The following is a 19,225-nucleotide window of genomic DNA, read 5'->3' as shown; positions in this document are numbered from 1 at the left end:
TTTAAACTGTTAAAAATAGACTGGATCAGAATGACGGATGAGTGAAGATGAAAGCATTACTTACGATATTGAAATTCAAAAATACAGAAAGATTGCACAATGACATCCACTGATGGATATTCTGTGATTGTAGCTCCAAAAGCCCATGGAAAGGAGCCCGGCCAGGAGATTGTTGTTGTTGTTGTAGGGTTTAATGCCATTTTTCAGCACATGAAAGGCTATACATGGCGGCCAGTATTAATGGTGGAGGAAAAACCCGGGAAAACCCCAGAAAGAACCACCGACCCACGAGAAGCTACTGGCAAGCTTTCTCACATACCCACATTAGCCGAATCCTAGATAATCGAACCCATGCAGACAGGGGTGAGATGGCAGTGATCCATAACAGAGAGCGCTTTAGACCACTTGGCCACTCGGGGCCCCCCGGCCAGGAGAAAGGACAGTGACGGCCAAGAGACAAAAGACTGGTTGATTAATAGATTATTAGGTAACATTAAAAATATTATTATAACATCCTTCCTGATCAGCCAATTAAGTAAATGTGGATGGGTGAAGTTTCCCAATCGACGGGAATTGTATCTATTGTTATATGTATCGAAAATATAATGAAGATGGTACAGTTTCATCAAATGAACTAACTTTTTTTGGTGGTAAATATTGATTTCATTCAGGTAATCAAAAATATGTGCCACAGGACAAAAGATTAGACAAAAGACAGACTTAATGATGGACAGGTATTACCTTGGAACGTTATACTAATTGGTATTCCTTATTGCCAATTCTGTGTTAGTCACAATCTTAATTAGAGTCACTCATAATTATGGTTAAATTTTAACTATAGTATAAATTTATAATTTCTTATACTAAACATACTTTAATTATTATTATTAGCCAAACAAGTCTTAGTGAATGTAAAATGTTTCATCAATATTTGAATTAATTATAGCAAATTTAGAATGGTGGCCAAAAGATCATATTACTTTATGGTTTTATCAAAACAGGGTTCCAAGCCAAATTAGAACCACTAAATATAGAGACAATTTGATAAGTAGTCCTAAAAAGGGCTTTTAGGTCAGCAGCTGGAATGTTTGGTGGTGGTCTTCTTCCTCTTTAATCTCCACTGCTGTTCATGGTTCCTTATGTTTTTGCTCTGGGAATGCCTAAAATCCTTAGAGTTGGGTAAGCACTATGGCGGTTTTGATGAGGGTATTCAGGGGACACTGCTAGTATGCCTTATAGTATCACTAGGGAATGCACACCCCAGATTGCCAATGCTGTGGTCTAGGATTTCCTAGTTTTCAGGAGTCTCCATGTCATGTACTTCACAGTACTGACAATGTGTTTGGCTTTCTTGGAGCTGAGTAATGTTTCTTCTCCTCCAAGCTTGGTATATCGCTGCATAATCTCATCTGTATTAGTGGTTTCCTCACTTGTAGTACCCTTTCCATCTTCTTTATCCGTCTTGCTGAGCCTGGGATTGTGCTTAAGCTTCTGCCTTAGCATGAGCTTTGGCTTCAGTTAGGGCATGCTCTCTAGCTCATTTGATGCTGAGTAGGCTTATTTCCATCTGCCTCCACATCCTTTGTAGTTTCCTGCAGAATATTGCTCTGGGTTGCAATGAAGGTTTTATTCAGCTGTGAATCTTGGTATTCTGCTAACAGTTACAGATGGTATAATAGAGTGGTTGGCTTTGTGTTGGCATCCTCCTTTCCTTATGTTTCCTATTTCTGTTACTTTTAGCTGTACCATTATCTCCCAGTCTTTTAATACTCAGGTCCTCATCCTTACTTTTCTTATCCCAGATTAATGAATGGTATTTTGACTGATTGGTAAGTAAAATTCCTCTTCTTTTCACCCACAGAATTAAATCCTTCAGAACACTCATATTTTCTGTAGTAGAAATCCTTGTCAGAACAGAAACCTGCATATTCATTGTCTGTTGGCCTTATTTTTACAAAAATTCTGACACATGCGGGTAGGGACCATCACTCCACCACCAGAAATATAACAAAAAACGAAAACAGATCTGCTTGTTGGTCTACTTATGCTACCAGGACTAGCTGCAATCAACCAACATTTGGAGGCAGGAAAAGTAACTGCTACAATCAACCAAACAACAGCTAATACCTTTTGTGCCACACTGCAGATATTGTAGCAGTATGACTGAAAAATGGTTAAAAGCTATTTTAAAAATCTAATTCATAAAAACACCATTTGTTTTTAAAATGTACCCAGATTTTTTTTTAGTTTTGATGAAACTTCAAAGGAAACTGATCACCTTTGAAGCACCGATCATTGTGTATAAATACTAAGCACATGGAAAATAAATTCTGTCTCAATCAATGTTCTACAATTATTTGTTGTTGCTGCCACAGTAAAAAAAACATACATTTGTTTGGTCTTCCAAAGCTGTCCATTAGTGGTAACTTAAAAAACCCATGCACCCTTCATCAGAGAAAGCCTATTACAATCTTAATAAATAAAATCCATTCAGAATACTCTCTATTTTTCAACTTGTGATATAACTTTTATGACTATTTGGGATTTAATTCACAAAACTGTTTGTTCTATTTAAGTTTTAACTTTGTATTCTGGGGTAATAAATTATTTATTGAATTTTATTAAACTTGTTGGTCTTTGTTCTTTTCTGTTTCTAAGTTTAAGACCATAGACAGACATGCCAACCCTCCTGTTTTTTTGCAGGGAAACTCCATGAATTCAACTGCACCTCCTGCACTCCCACATTATTACTTTTTGTCACGGAAGAAATTCGTTTCATCAGAAAGAATTGGGAAAAATTTGTTTTGTTTAATGAAAAATGTTTTGGAAATTCTGCAGCATGTAAGACTGGAAGTGCGCACAAGTTCTTTGGAAAGCGAGCAAACTTGAATCCATATGTTTGGTGATTTCATCTACAGTGTCTAAAAGAAAGGGAGATTCAGATGAAGTTGAAAAGTCAGAAAAATATAAAAATTTTCTTTCCAAGCTTCTTATAGCTTGGAATTTCCATGCCTTACTTGTGGAAGTGATAAACATACAGCGTTTTGCAACACATGCAATTCATGTTTCATTGTTGCCAGTGGCATGCACAATGATTGTCGTCGACATCTACAGTCACAAAAGTAAGATTTTAATCTTACTGTTTATTTTATGGCCTTAATTGTATGATGCAAATTGTAATTTGAGTGCCAGCATTAACATTATGAATATCTTTAGTGAAATTAGGATACACTGATATATCGGTTAAATCAGGTACAGATGAATAAACGACAATTGAATTGATACATCTGCAGATAATAAAAATACTAAGGCTTCATTATTATGATTATTATTATTATTATTATTATTATTTAGCCATAAACCCAGAAATATACTTTAACAATTTTGATTTATCAACTCTTTCCTAAGAACTACATCTACTTGCCTAAGATATATAGTAAAGTCAGGAAGAGAAACAAATACTTAATTGTGCCTGAAGTTTTAACAAACATTAAGAAACATTAAATGCACATCATTTTTATGAATGAATGCAATTTATATTTTATTATCTTTTCTTTCTGAGTCAGTATTTTAAATTTCATGTACATTATTTCACAGGCACTTAGCATCTGCACAGACTAAGCAAAACACCCAGGATGTGTCAAATTTTTTTCAAACTTGTGGATTCATCCCTGTGGCCAAAGCTGAAGCACTTTTTACTGAGGTTCTCATTGAACGTAATATCCCTCTGTCTGCAGCTGACCATGCAGGTGTTCTTTTCAAGGCTATGTTCCTGCATCCATCCCATTCAGCATATGACATCATTAAAAAATGTCAATGTGGATGAACAAAGACAACATGTATTGTTAAGGAAATGGCAACAGCTTCTACAGAAACTTTAGTTCAGGCAATGAAAAGTGGATCACATAGCATTGCTACAGATGGTAGCAGTGACAGGGGAGTCAAGTTATACCCATATGTTGTTCACTATATGGAAATACAAGAACAAAACTTCTAAAATTATTGGAGTGCACAGAAAAGGGAACAGGGGAAAACATCACAAAAATGGTTGACAACAAATTTGAGGAAAAAGGCATCCCTTGGAGGAATTGCATTGCATTCACCACAGACAATGCCAATGTTATGATAGGAATGAAGAGTGGTGCCTATCGATTTTAGCTGCAATAGCAGCCAGAGTTATATGCAACTGGTTGCATTGTCATCGACTCCACTTGGCTTGTGAATGGACTTGCAAGGAGCTTACTGTTAATATATAATCATTCTGTCATGACATTTATTACTACCTGGAAAATAGCACAAATAGGATGCATGCATTCATACATTGCCAAGAAGAAGCAGGTGTTGATATCACTAAGGTGTGCAAGCATGACAGTACTAGGTGTGTGTCTCTTGTAAAAACGACAAAATGGGTACTCAAGCAGTGGGATCCACTTACAACCTTCTTTAAGGCAGAATGTGAAGAGGACACGTCTGTCAGTAAAGAAGTCAAATCAAGACAAAGTGGAAACCAGCCACTCTAGGAAGCAGAGAGTTCTGGAAAATTTTAAGTTGGACCTCATCATTCCATTTTTTGACAGTGTGAATCTTGAGCTGCAGTCATAAGAACCATTGATCCACAAACAGGCTGTTCAGATAAAAGAGCTTATCAAGCAGATTATGGCCATGTTTGTGAAACCTTCTGCCATGATCTACAAGGATACAGAGTCTGTTGACTTCCAGATTGGATACAACATCAGGAATGATGAAGAAATAATGATTGGTCAAGCAGCTCGAAGCTTCATGCAGGAATGAAAACTTCCAAAAGAAAAGGCTGACTCATTCTTTACCTCTATATCAGCCTTCTTTACAACAGCATGTAACTATCTAATTAAGCATGGAAATATTTCAGATCCTCATCTTAAAAATGCGGTTGACATAGCAGATGTGACAAAGAGACCCTTCATCATTTTCGCAATGCTGGATTTCTTTGTGAAGCGGTTTCCAGCAATCATGCCTACAGGAACTTCACTGGATTAAGTGCAGATGCAGTTTTCTCTATACCAAATTGAAGAACTACCTACCTGGAATGCTGGAGCCTAATTTAGCAGCTGTCATGGACCAAGCTTAGATGAAGATTGGTGAGATCAGAGATAGCATGGGTCAAGCAAATTTGGACTTCTTGCCAAAGTGATGAGTCATATCCTCGCCATCCCTCACAGCAATACATCCTGTGAAAGAATATTTAGTTTTTTGAAGAAGAATAGGACTGACTTCAGGAGCAGTATGAAAACAGATACTAGAAAGTCTTGTTGGTATTGACGGTATTGTTTGCTTAGAGAGACAGTTTGACGTTATGCTTAAAAGATGCAAAGGAGCAATGACCACGTCTCTCCAGGAGTAGTGATAATTGATGTTCTTGACTGTTAAGTTTTGTTCAGTCTGTTATTTATATACTGTTATTTATTATCTAAAAGTAAACCATTTTAGAATTGAATTAGTATATGTTTATTTGAAAACCGTTTACTTTGTGTAAATGTGTTCAACATGTTTCTCCCTTTATGAAATCCTCCCTGCAATAATTGAAATCTCCCTGAATTTTTAAAAAAATCTCCCTCAAGGACTCATTGGGGTTGGCAGGTCTGCATAGTGTCATAACATAATGTGCTGTGCATATTACTGTTGTTATGGTAGAGTATTCTTCAGTATCTATTAATTCCAGGTAAAGTATTTAGATATAGCAATTTATTGCTATATCTTTATGGGGCTCCAGGTTACAGAGTGCTCTGAGACACTACCTTTTACAAATCTCTTACAACTCATTTTTGTTCATGTGGGTTCTAGTCTCAGGCTCAGCCACCATGGGCATGTAATAAATCTTGTTTGTGGCTTCCCTTCAGTTGGTGGTTCTCAGGGTTTACCCATTTAGTTCCTCCACTATGTGTGGCTGCAAAATGGCCTTAAACCCACAACAACGACAGTTAATCTTTTCTTGTGTAGAAATTTATTTTACTTGTAGATCTTTGAAATATAGATTATGGGTGCACTTTTATGAGACTAATTTATAATATAAATGAATCTATTGTGCCATTAGGGTCTTTAAGTTGGTAGTGTTATAAGGATCAAGACAAGTGTTTTACCTTTTGCAAATGAGCTGTAGTCTGTGGTAACTTGAATATGTGGAATTTGGAATGACTTTTATCCAGGATACAAACATTCATCATCTGCTCATACTTGTTAAATATCATGCTATGATCAAACTTCCTGGTAAATACTTGTATAACATTATGCTATGATCAAACTCCCTAGTAATTATTTGTAAAACATCATGCTGTGATCAGACTCCCTATTAAGTACTTGTAAAACATCATGCTGTGATCAGACTCCCTGGTAAGCACTTGTATAACATTATGCTATGATCAAACTCCCTAGTAAGTACTTGTAAAACATCATGCTGTGATCAGACTCCCTAGTAAGTACTTGTAAAACATCATGCTATGATCAAACTCCCTATTAAGTACTTGTAAAACATCATGCTGTGATCAGACTCCCTGGTAAGCACTTGTATAACATTATGCTATGATCAAACTCCCTAAGTACTTGTAAAACATCATGATATGATCAAACTCCCTGGTAAGTACTTGTAATGTAAAACAACATGCTTTGATCAAACTCCCTGGTAAGTACTTGTAAAACATTATGCTATGATCAAACTCCCTAAGTACTTGTAAAACATCATGATATGATCAAACTCCCTGGTAAGTACTTGTAATGTAAAACATCATGCTTTGATCAAACTCCCTGGTAAGTACTTGTAAAACATTATGCTATGATCAAACTCCCTAAGTAGAAGTTAAGACAACAAGATAAACTTGGATGGACATGACCAATTACAGTATGCCTGCTAAATACAGATGAAAAAGGAATAGTTTGTTGGGTTTGGCTGCAGCTTGAAACCAAGATGCATTATGGGCCATGTCCCTTTTTGGTAGTAATCACCAAGATTTATACAGGTATAAGTGTGCGCACATATTTCAGGGATTGGAAGGTGTTGAGAAACAATTTGGTTTCTGCAAGATAATTTTATTGGAAATTGCTGAATTTTAGCAACATTTGGAATGCAGTTGTCCACTGACAAGCTCAGAACATGTATGTGTTAACACTTAGAAGTGTTATTAGCACACATCTCTCCCCTGTACCACTTTCATTTTGTAGCATAACATTTCAAAGGAATGTTGGAAGAAATCTCACACGAGTTTGGTTAATGAAACCTTGAATGAATTTTGGTATGGAGCCTGATATTAACGAGATCTTTAAAAAAAAATCTTATTTTTGGAGTTAAACTTGCATCAATGTTTCCTTCTGGCTTTGACTTCCTTGAGCATCACTTTACCAAGGTTTGGTTGGTTTCAACTAGATTTCATAATGGACTTTGCATTGATAAGCCTCCAAATGAGTTTCACTTCCATGTGACATGTAAGTAGGCATGTGTAAATGAATATTTACAACTTTGATAGTGGCCCTTTCCTCCTTGTTTTTTTGTACTCTGTTTTTAATCAGAAATTGGTATTGGCACCTGATAACTCTTGTCAAGCCCAGGTTCTTGTCTGATCAAAGATGGTAAGAACAATGATTCCCCATATTGTCTTAAATATTGCTAGAGTAATGGAAAGCCTTCTTCAGGCACTTCACTTCTAACCTATTTCTTACAATAATTAACCTTGCAATTATCTTCTTGATTTACCGCTTCTCTTGCCTTTTTTCTCTGAGGATATGTATCAGCATTGACTAATCAGCTTGCATTCAGCCTTAGTATGCATTGCTACCATGTGACCCATCATCTTACCCAGACAAGCCTATTCCTAGCTGGACCATCCCATTCTCAGGATAGGGATAATAATAAAAAATGGCTGACTTAAGATGCAGGGGAAATTTGCTATAATATATTTACTACAGCTAGGTCAGGTAGTGAAGAACTTGATAAGTAAGGTCTGTGAGTGACACATTTTTACAATATTGGAAATGACTCTTTTTCTCCACCCCTGAAACAAATTGTTAACTTCAGGGAATGCCAAAATAGCCTCCAAATAAAGAAAGACCATAGCAATATTACTATATAAAGGATGCCTACAAATAAGGAGGTGGTTCGACTCCTTATGTTTACTGTCTATAAACAACATTTTGTGGTCCTATTATTGCCTTCATACATAGGTCTCACTGTATTTTTCAATCTTTAAACATTTTTAAATTCAGGGTGTTCTCTAAATAAGAACTTTTACCCTCTGTCCAAATATATGTACTTCATTTGTAGCCAAATCTAATGTAGTCTTATACACTTAAAAATTTAAATGATGGGGATGCATCAAGCGAAGGTCGTTTTCCATTTGTTGATGGTTGGATTGCAAGTAAATATAGGGATAACTTAGCTTGCAGGCAGAGTTATTTACTAAAATTATGGAATTTTTGTTTTTTATCCAGTCGGATGCTTGTAAGTGCAACGGATGGAAGAATCCCAATCCTCCACCAACCCCACCTCGTGTGGATGTGTCTCAACCACTGGCCAATCTAACAGACCCCTGCAGAAGTTGTGGGCATGCACTTGGTATGTAACCTATTTTTAGCTCACTTGGCCTTATGGTATGGTTCTCATGATTCAAGCTCATAGGTGTCAACCCCTTGAGATGAAAACCTGTATGCCAGACCAATAAAAACCTGTACACCAGACCAATATAAACCTTACAAAGACCAAAACAAACCTGACATGAAAAAATGTATTCATACATTATACAAGATCAAGTTTTAAAACAACAAATGCTATACACAAAGTATTTTTACACATATTTACATAATTATTTACATTTTTGAAACTCTATTTCATTCTTTTTATTTATAACACTATCATCTTCCTGCATTGGCTAAGCCTAGAAGCTTTTGATGGCTGCTCCCTTCTTCATTTCAAAATTTCTTTCGTGCAGTTTTGTCCAGAAGTGTTGTTCCTCCAGATCATATATGCTCGACACCGCCACTTTAATGTCTTTACCGCATATTTGACAAAAAGCATGCAAAGATCTTAATTTTGATACATCTACAATGCCAGGGAAGACTTTAATTCAATCAGCCTGAAACTTGCCACAACTTCGGTCAGTGTCTTTAAGCTTACGTTTCTTTGAGTTAGGCTCAACCATTTGATGGATGGAGTATTTCAACTAGATGAGAGAAATAAATAAAAAATAAATAAAAAATTTAGATTTTACTGTGATATAAGATCTCCTGATTACAAATATGTTACAAATTTGTATTTTTCCCCATAATCCCTAAAATATTACGCCAGGAGCTCTCCAATTATTGAAATCCAGAACTTTAAAAAAATGACCAAGTAGCAGTCCAGACTTTACTTTTATACCTCGTAAGCTGTTGATCATTTCTATTAAAATTGCATTTCTTGTGTTTGAAAAATTATGAATTTGCTATATGGTATGCTGATTTTGGTCACAAACTTGATATAAATTGGCAGTGTTACATATTTTCGAGCCACAAGAACAACATCACTCAGTATCTGTACAACATCCGTCATTATGATAATGCATCTTTCTGTTTGCATTACATATCTGACAAACATAGCTTAAAACTATAACAGCACGATAAAATGGCAGTGTAAAAATCAGAAGAGTATTTATTTTTAATTAGTATAATGTTAAACGTTTTAATAAATCGACTTTATCTCCACGCATAAATGTCAAACGAATTATGGTTACACCAACATGACTGCCACACTATGTAAAGTATTTTAATTGATGCAAACTTTATGCATTTGATAGTAATAAATATAAATAATAAATAATAATGTATAAAATAAAGCATACTTATTACACAGGTAGTTAGTGAATAAGGGGCCCCGAGTGGCCGAGTGGTCTAAAGCGCTCTTCGTTACGGATCACTGCCATCTCACCTCTGTCTGCAGCGGTTCGAGTCTAAGATTCAGCCAATGTGGGCATGTGAGAAAGCTTGCCAGTAGCTTCTCGTGGGTCGGTGGTTCTTTCCGAGGTTTTCCGGGTTCTTCCTCCACCATTAATACTGGCCGCCATGTATAGCCTATCGTGTGCTGAAAAATGGCGTTAAACCCCACAACAACAACAAAAAAAAGTTAGTGAATATTAAAAATCTGAGTGAGCGTCAGGTTTCAGAGCGATAAATGACATAAACTTGTTTCATTATCAAAGGAAAAGAACGGTTTTTAAATGATTTGTTTGTTTTGGACCAGCCTAGTCTCACTGAATTCTCATTCTAAAAAAAAAAATTTGCCCAGAGTCTCAGATGCACACAAAACGAGAAAACAATTAGAATAAAAATTAACAATTTTGTATGAAAAACCATACAAAATGGTTGTACATCCATATGCTGACGGAAAAGGAAACAAAGGTACAAATTACAGGTAAACCATACAAGTTGACACCTATGCAAATCTTTGAACATCTTTTCATAAGCTACTCTTCAGAATTGTACTAATTTGGACAGAAAACATTCTTGTATTAAAGGCTTCAAATTTTATAAAAATGGTAGATAATGCTGTAGCTACTAAAAATTTAAAGCTTGTAATTACAGCATCTAAAAAACTGTTGAACATAATTTTATCAAATATGATAGAAGGCATCCTAGATTGAGGGCCTTTCATATTTATAGAAATTATTGTACCAGTTTACTTTTAAATATAGCTACTGTTTTAAAAACAGGAACATTTGTACTAACTTTATCTCCAAAGTATCACTTTCTAGTAATCAAACTTGTCCAACTTTGATAAAAAGTGTCCTGACAATAGAGGCTTTTCAATATTGGACACATAATGCTGATATCCCAACAAAGATGGATGAAGATGTAAAAAAACTAGAGAAAGCCAACTGTTCTTCCATTTAGCTGTTAGGCAGATATCAAACACTTAAGCAATCTCGGGCCCACTTGATCCTCCTGTTTTCCATTTGGTTCAAGATATTGAGTGCAGGCAGGATTTATGCATTGTTGGTGGGTGGGTCTACTTAGCATGTAAGCACTGTAATTCTTTTGAAACCATTATACAGTCCACAAGTAAAGAAATATCTGTTTAAATAGGAGGAGTCTAGGCATTTTTAACTTAATTTATTATATTTTCTGTAATGAAAACTCTTTGAGGAAACACTTTCTCTGTTTGCTGTCCTTGCTTTTCATTAGATTACATTATGAGCTGTGATGCAACCACTGCTAAAAGTGACAACTACGCATAAAAATGGATGTGTTTTTATGCATCATCATTTAAATATCACCAGTCATCGGTGTGACCCAACACAATTATATGCATTGTATAATAGTATGGTAGTTTAATGCTTAGCATTACAAAACCTACAATATAGAAAACTAAATGTTTGTAATCAAAATAAAGATTCAAAAAAGTTTTCTGGTCATATTTTTGTTTATACCCCTATTTAAAACAGTTTTCTTTATGTTTTATCCACCATTTTAGCAGATGTCCAGATGCTGGACAGTGGCATCATTTGAAACCTGGATGCTGCAATAATATGTCTTTTCAATACAATTATCACATGACCTAACATATAGCAATACCGGCTGCAAGAATGACACCAGTGACAAATGAGTATATAAACCTTCCAATTACAAGATAAAGTGATTACTTAACAAGTAAATCAACCACATCAATTCCAGACCCTCTGATGTATTACAGTAGTAAATAAACTGGTCAGGGACCAGGGTGACTAGACTACCCCAGCAGATGGGAGGGTATGCCTCCACATCATCTTCCATACCTTGACAGCTGACTTGATATTAATGTGATAATCTTAGGACTACATTGTATGATATCAGTGGGACAGTCTTAGCATGATACTCAGTGTGATATCAATGTGATAACCTTAGCATGATATCCATGTGATAATCTTAGCGTGACACTCAGTGTGATGTCAGTATGATAATATTAGCACAACACTCACTGTGATATCCATGTGATAATCTTAGCATGACACTCAGCGTGATATCATTGTGCTAATCATCAGATGACACTCAGCGTGATATTTTGACTCAAATTATCAATATGACAGAACTTGAAAAATATCCAGTAAATTCTAAAGTCAAAAAGAATAATAACTCTTAAACATTTATAAATGGTTTGTCATACTCCAGGCATAATTTTAACAGCTTTTTATTGTTATTATTGTTATTTATAGTATTATTATTATTATTATTAAATCCCAGCATCCAATTACTGAACACTGATTCTAAGCACCACATTATATATGTGCAGGTGCCCATGTGACTCACCTGGAGGAGGCAGCAGAAGAAGAATTGAACCGATTACTCAGGATTGTGGTGGATGTTGAAAACCTGTTTCTGTGTGTACATAAAGAGGAAGATGCTGAAACAAAACAAGTGTATTTCTACTTGTTCAAGGTGAGCTTTCATCACAGACTTACCAACTCAAGGCATTAGATTAGTTTCTATTAGACATCCAAATATTTTGCTGACATCATTTTTATATTAAAGACAATTGGTCAGATTTTTAATTTTCAGAATAATACAGAGAGTATTACAAAGCAATGTATTTAAAAAAAATTCTACCAGGTTTTCATTTTGTAAAGAAAATTAAGATGGTTTTCAAAACTTATGTCCCTGCATTGCATGAATAAGCTACTATCACAGCAATGGTTAATTATATAGAAGTGAGTTTCAAAGTTTGCAGTTGTTGCCCAGAGGTTTGCTCAACATGCATCCCTTAATTAATTTTTCAGATTTCCCACAGTAACTCACTCCCTTGCTTTAGCTGTGGTCCCTTTATGCACAAGTTATCAAGGGAGATAAGTTTAGTAGATATTACATTTTTCGATTTTAGTTTAACTGGTCAGTGGGTACCCGGGTACTTGGATATCTGCTTGTTCAAAATTACCTGGGTAATAAAATTAGTTATGGTACCTGTTTAGTTCATTTCTTTTAAAAACACACCAAAAGACAACAAGTTTACAAGTTTAGGTCATAGAATTTATCTGGTGATATCAGAAGTGAGCAAGACACGGGCTCGTTTCATGTGATGATTGGCTGTTATGCATTTATCCATCATATGCCTCTGTCTGCTGATCTTATATTTTTGACGTGTGCAGCCATTTGGCTATGTCTATTATGAAAAAAAACAAGGCACCAAATGTTAAGTGAAACAGGCTTTATCAATGTGACTCGTGGATGTCACATGACTAAACAATCCTAGAGGGGAGGGACTTTGTTAAACTGAAGAACCTGTTGTATCAGAAAAGGACAAATCAATAGCACTTTACAAGTTTTGAAAGAGGAATTCAACAGCGATGTATTACAGCATTCATAATTTGTGGACTTGACTTTATGACCTTTCAGCAAAAGCTAAACTTGTGATGTAGACTAGTTAAAGTGAATGTTGTGTATAAATAATTTATCATTTATTTTTGTGTCTGTATTCTTGTACTAATCCACATGGATTTAGCTGATTTATGACAAATATTTTAACTAACTGCAGATCCAGGTAAGTACCAAAAATAAATATACCTTTTTCTAATTGTTTTCTGTAATTATGGCATGTAATTGCTCCTTTTATGCTAAGTTGCACTGCTTCGCCATTAGTAATAATTACGCTTGTACCTCTCAGAGGGTGGGGTTTGGCATGCATGAACTTGCAACAAAGCAGTTCAGGTTCACATTTAATGTAATTTCCCTTTGATTGGGTGCCGAGGTAACTGATCATTAGGATCAATGGGTACCCAGTTGAATTTTCCTAAAATCTTGACATCTTTACTGGTCAGAGACTTGAAGAGCTCTTCTGTCTGTATAGGTTCGAGTCTCAGATTCAGCCAATGTGGATATGTGAGAAAGCTTGCCAGTAACTTCTCGAGGGTCAGTGGTTCGTTAATACTGGCCATGTATAGCCTATCATGTGCTGAAAAATGGCGTTAAACCCACAACAACAACAACCAGAAGAGCTTATGGGGTTGCCTGTTGTCTGTCCATCTGTCTGTTGCCTGTTATGTGTCTGTTGTCTGTCCATCTGTTATATGTCTGTTGTCTGTCCATCTGTTATATGTCTGTTGTCTGTCCATCTGTTGCCTGTTATATGCCTGTTGTCTGTCAATCTGTTATATGTCTGTTGTCTGTCCATCTGTTACCACAAGATTGTTGTTGCTACTTCTGAAACAACATGGAGGATAGCTATGATACTTAAACATGCACATTCATCCCAAGGTCTAGTTCATCTCAAAGTAAAATGGTGCTGAGACAATCAATATAGCCACCACAGCAACCATCTTTTTATCGTTTTTACTTCGCCAACATTGAAAGTTGGATCTACTTGGGTTTTTCACCTAAAGACTTCTTCTGATTTTAAGTTGAAACTAAATGAAAATGGTTCCACTTGGACATCCAGCATAGCTACTGCATATCAACATGGGGTTTTAAAGACGTGATTTTTTTATGATGTGTGATTGGTCCTAAATGACAGTGGTGTTGATCTGACATCAACTATTCTTGCCACAGAGGCCAGCTTGAAATTCTTGTTATCGCAACTCCTCCCGAATGAAAAGTCATATCAGCATTGAGTTTTCACTGAAAGGCCTGTTATGATTTCACCTTCTTTCTGAATGAAATTGGTGTTGATATGATATCAAATATGAAAAGAAAAAATTATAAAACCTATCAGCTATCTTGAATTTAAAAAATGTAAATTAAATAATCACTTATCTCACTGTTTGAGTGCAGAACACTTTGGGGTCAGAGTGATCTGGTACTTCCTTGTACTGTACCTGTTGATTGCAGGTGCATGTTCCAGATGTCTAAATGAAAATGGTGTACATATGACATCCAGTATGGTCAACACAGCAGAGATCTTGAAAATCTTGTTATTGCTACTCCTCCTGAACAGAAAGTCTTATCGGCATCACATTTTCACCAGAAGATTTCTTATAGTGTCTATTTGGTCTTGTGTAAAAATTGTGCAGATCTGGTATCCAGTATGGCCATCCCTGTATCAATCTTGAAAATATTATTGCAACTCCCCATTGATGGAAAGTTATAGCAACATTGGTTTTTCACCAGAAGACTGTTTAAGATTTCTGCTTGGTAATAAATAAACTGGTGCTGATAAATAAAATGGTGCTGATCTGACAGCCAGCATGGCCACCATTACAGCCATCTTGAAAATCTGTGCCTAAATGGGAAGTCAAATTGACATGGGGTTTTCATGAGAAGACTTATGAAGATATCTATTTAGTCCTGAATTGAAATAGCACAAATCTGATCTCAAATAGTTCTGTCACAATAAACATATTAAAAGTCTTGTCACAAATGCTCCAGAATTGATGAACATATCAACATGGGTTTTCATCCAAAGTCATTGTATAAAGTTTTTTGTGTGCAATAAACAGGGTGCTGATCTTACATCCAATATGGCAGCTACAGGGGTAATTTGAAAATCTTGTCACACATAGATCTTAGAGATGGTGACAGCACTCTGCAATTAAAAAGAATTTTTTATTTTATTTGACAGTAGAGCCAGTCCATTTGATGAATCCTTGTTTTGTTTACATTCACTGTCAAAAATTATTTTTCTTTCATCTCAAAAGTTGTTGTTGTTGTGAGGTTTAACACCATTTTTAGCACACGATATGCTATGCAAGGCGACCAGCATTAATGGTGGAGGAAGAACCCAGGGAGAACCACCGACCCACGAGAAACTACTGGCAAGTTTTCTCCCATACCCACATTGGCCAAATCCTAGACTAAAACCCATGCAGACAGAGGTAAGATGGCAGTAACTCATAACGGAGAGCACTTTAGACCACTCCTGCCACTCGGGGCCTCCATCTTAAAAGTAGAATGCTGTCTTTACTATGATGATGATGGTAATTATTATTATTATTATTATCTGTATTATTATTATTATTATTATTATTATTAATCTGTTTTATTATTATTATTATTATTGTTATTATTAATCTGTATTATTATTATTATTATTAATCTGTTTTATTATTATTATTATTATTAATCTGTTTTATTTTTCAGCTTCTGAGGAAATGCATCCTGAACATGAATAACCCAACCATTGAAGGTCCCCTTGGAAACCCTCCTTTTGAAAAACCAAGTATTGCAAAGGTATCTTTTTTAAAAATGCAAATCAGTGTTTATAGATATTTTTTTCATATCAATCCATATATTCTGTTTGTAGTAGATTGCTTCAATTATCCATAATCTGATAACAAGTTTATTGGTTATTGTTAGCTCTACAGGTCATTGACCTAAGGAGCTTATGTGATGGCTTGTTGCTCATTATCTGACATCCATCTGTCTGTTAGTGCATTTTTTTTTATCACTAAAATGCCTTAACTACTTTGAAGATTGCTAAGAAACGTTCCATACAGATTCATCACAGGATCTAGTTGGTCCTCAATGAAATTGATACTGCACAGACATATAATATGACAGCCAAAACAGCCATCTTGCAAGACTTGTCATTACTAGTCCTCCGGATTGGATGACTATATCAGTATGTTTTTTTTCTAAAGAACTTCTTATGTCAGATTGGTTCCAAATGAAAATGGTGTCAATCTGACAGTCGGTATGGCTGCTGTGGCAGCCATCTTGTTATCAGTACACCTCCTGATTAGAAATTCATATTGTCACGGAAGGATTCCATCAAAACCTTCAATATGTCCACCACAGTGGCCATTTTGAATTTTTTTATTTCTATTCCTCCCAAATGGATGGTCATAAAAGTATGGGGTTTTCACTAAAAGACTTTTTATCATATCTAGGTGATGGTAAACAAAAATGGTGCCAATCTGATGTTCAACATGGCTGCCATGGCAGAAATCTTGAAAATATTGTTATTACTACTGTGTATTAAGGGAAAATCATTTTGACATGGGGTTTTCATGAAAATACATGTGATGTCCACTTGGTTCATTGTGAATATGATGAACTTGGGCATCCAATATGGCTGCCACAATGTCCATGTTCAAAATATTGTTATCATTCCTCCTTTTAAATACATGGTCATATCAACATGGGATTTTCACTTAAAGACATTTCATCATGCCTAGTTGGTCCTAAATGAAAATTATGCTGAATAGATGTCCATTATGTCCACCATGGCAGCCATTTTGAAAATCTTGTTATTGCTTCTGAATAGAAAGTCATATTGACAAAGGATTTCATTAGAAACGTTTTTATGTTTGCTGTGTTCTAAATTAAATCATTTTTTCATGGAAATGCACAGGGTTTTCACTTAAAGCCTTATTATGATACCTAGTTGGTACAACTTAAAGACTTATTATGATACCTAGTTGGTACAAAATGCACAGGGTTTTCACTTAAAGACTGATTATGATAGTTACCTAGTTGGTACAAAATACAAATGATCCCATTCTGACACCCTCCACAACAACCATGATAAAAATCTATTTTTGCTACTCTTGAGGAACAGAAAGTCGTCATATCAGCATGGCATTTTCACTGGAAGACTTCTTACAATCAGCATGGCATTTTCACTGGAAGACTTCTTACGATGTCAGATGGTTTTGTGCCAGTCTGATACCCACTATAGCCTCCACAGGGGTCATCTTGAAATTGTGCCAGTCTGATACCCATTATGGCTTCTACAATGGTCATCTGATACCCATTATGGCCTCCACAGTGGTCATCTGATACCCATTATGGCCTCCACAGTGATCATCTTGAAAATCTTACTGCTACTCCTCCAAAATGGAACTTCAGATCAACATGAAGTTTCCACGATATGATATCTACTTGTTCCTGCTTGATAATGATGCTGATCTGACCTCAAATATGGCCACTCTGGCAGCCTTCTTGAAAATCTGCTTGTAGCTTCTCCTTATTAATAGAAAATCATATTAACATTGGGTTTTCACCAGACAACTTCTTACGGTATCTGGTTTCTTCCTGAAGTGAAAATTATACTGATCTGGCATCAAATATGGCAACTGCGGTGGCCATCTTAATAATATTGTCTTTGCTACTCTAGAACTGTTTATGATCAGATTAATGTAAGGTTTTCATGAAAAGACTCTTAAACAAACTTGGTGCCTTGCAGATATCCAATATGGCTGCCAAAATGAATATTAATGAAAATTTTGTCACTAATTCTCATGTACCATTTATCCTAACATGGTGCTGATCTTACATCCAATATGGCTGCCACAGTGGTTTATTTGAAAATCTTAATGACCTTACCTTGAATTTCTGGTAAAAATTTGATATAGTAGAGCATCATCCCTTTCGAGGGGCTCTTGTAATTAAAATTGGGTTTCATATATGGATGGCAATTTGATGCTACATACAGAAAGTACAAAACCACAAACTGTATCAAAATGCCAATTCTTATCATAGAATGGTTCTAATATGGAAACCTTTTGTGTAGTTCGTATGGATGAAACTACTGTATCTTTTGCCATAGTTGTATTAAAATAGAAGTTTTCAATGTGTCTACGCATCAGTTTCCCTTACCTTTGTGTTATTTGGGATATCATTCTTTGACATCTAGAGTAATTGAATTTTCACCATGTTGTCTTTCAGGGTGTGACAAACTTTGTGCTTTACAAGTTTGGTCACCTGCCACAGAAGGAGTGGCAGACTATGTATGACCTGGCTAAGATGTTCCTGCACTGCCTGAATCACTGGAAGCTGGAGACACCAACAAGCCGCATGCAGCATTCTGGTATGGAAGACATGTCAGCATACAAGGTCAACTACACCAGGTGGGATACTTATTCTCCTTGCTCAAAAACTGGCATTATAAAATCAGATATGAATGGTAAATGTACCCTTATTGCTTACTGCTTGTTTAGGTTCTAAAGTACCTACAGTTGTAAGGTTACAGTGGGAAACGATTCCAATATTGGCCTACTTTCCCAGCTGGAAAGCTGTTTCAAAATTAGAATTTTTGTTCTTTTCTTGTACACAAATTTGGCTTGTTAACTGAAATCTGAGTAGCTGGACAATGACTCTTACTTGCCCAGGCTAATCAGGCATAGGTATTGTTGTCCCCATGAATTAGAGCTGTAGCAGTAATTATATTGTTAGTTATTCAAAGAGATTAGAAGTAGTGGAGATGGCAGTAGTATTAAACTGTGTGTACCAGAATTGTTGGGGCCCTGAGTGGTCTAAAGCGCTCGCTGTTCCAGATCACTGCTATCTCACCTTTGTCTGTGTGGATTCGACAACCAAGGCTCGTCTA

The 19,225-nt window shown here is 35.9% G+C and overlaps 1 protein-coding gene across 1 annotated transcript in view; it reads left to right on the top strand.

Moving 5' to 3' along the window:
• Positions 1-19,225, top strand: part of LOC149788601 (histone acetyltransferase KAT2A-like) — an 81,594-nt gene that overhangs the window by 1,729 nt on the left and 60,640 nt on the right. Inside the window, exons 2-5 of the mRNA XM_089974659.1 lie at positions 8,455-8,578; positions 12,263-12,408; positions 16,036-16,125; positions 18,565-18,746. Coding sequence (XP_089830785.1) covers positions 8,455-8,578; positions 12,263-12,408; positions 16,036-16,125; positions 18,565-18,746 — 542 coding nt within the window. The remainder of the gene's footprint in view (positions 1-8,454; positions 8,579-12,262; positions 12,409-16,035; positions 16,126-18,564; positions 18,747-19,225) is intronic.

This window comes from Sinohyriopsis cumingii, chromosome 11 (assembly GCF_028554795.1).
Source record: "Sinohyriopsis cumingii isolate HCF-2022 chromosome 11, ASM2855479v2, whole genome shotgun sequence".
NCBI lineage: Eukaryota > Metazoa > Mollusca > Bivalvia > Unionida > Unionidae > Sinohyriopsis > Sinohyriopsis cumingii.
This window is presented reverse-complemented; position numbering and strand designations above follow the sequence as displayed.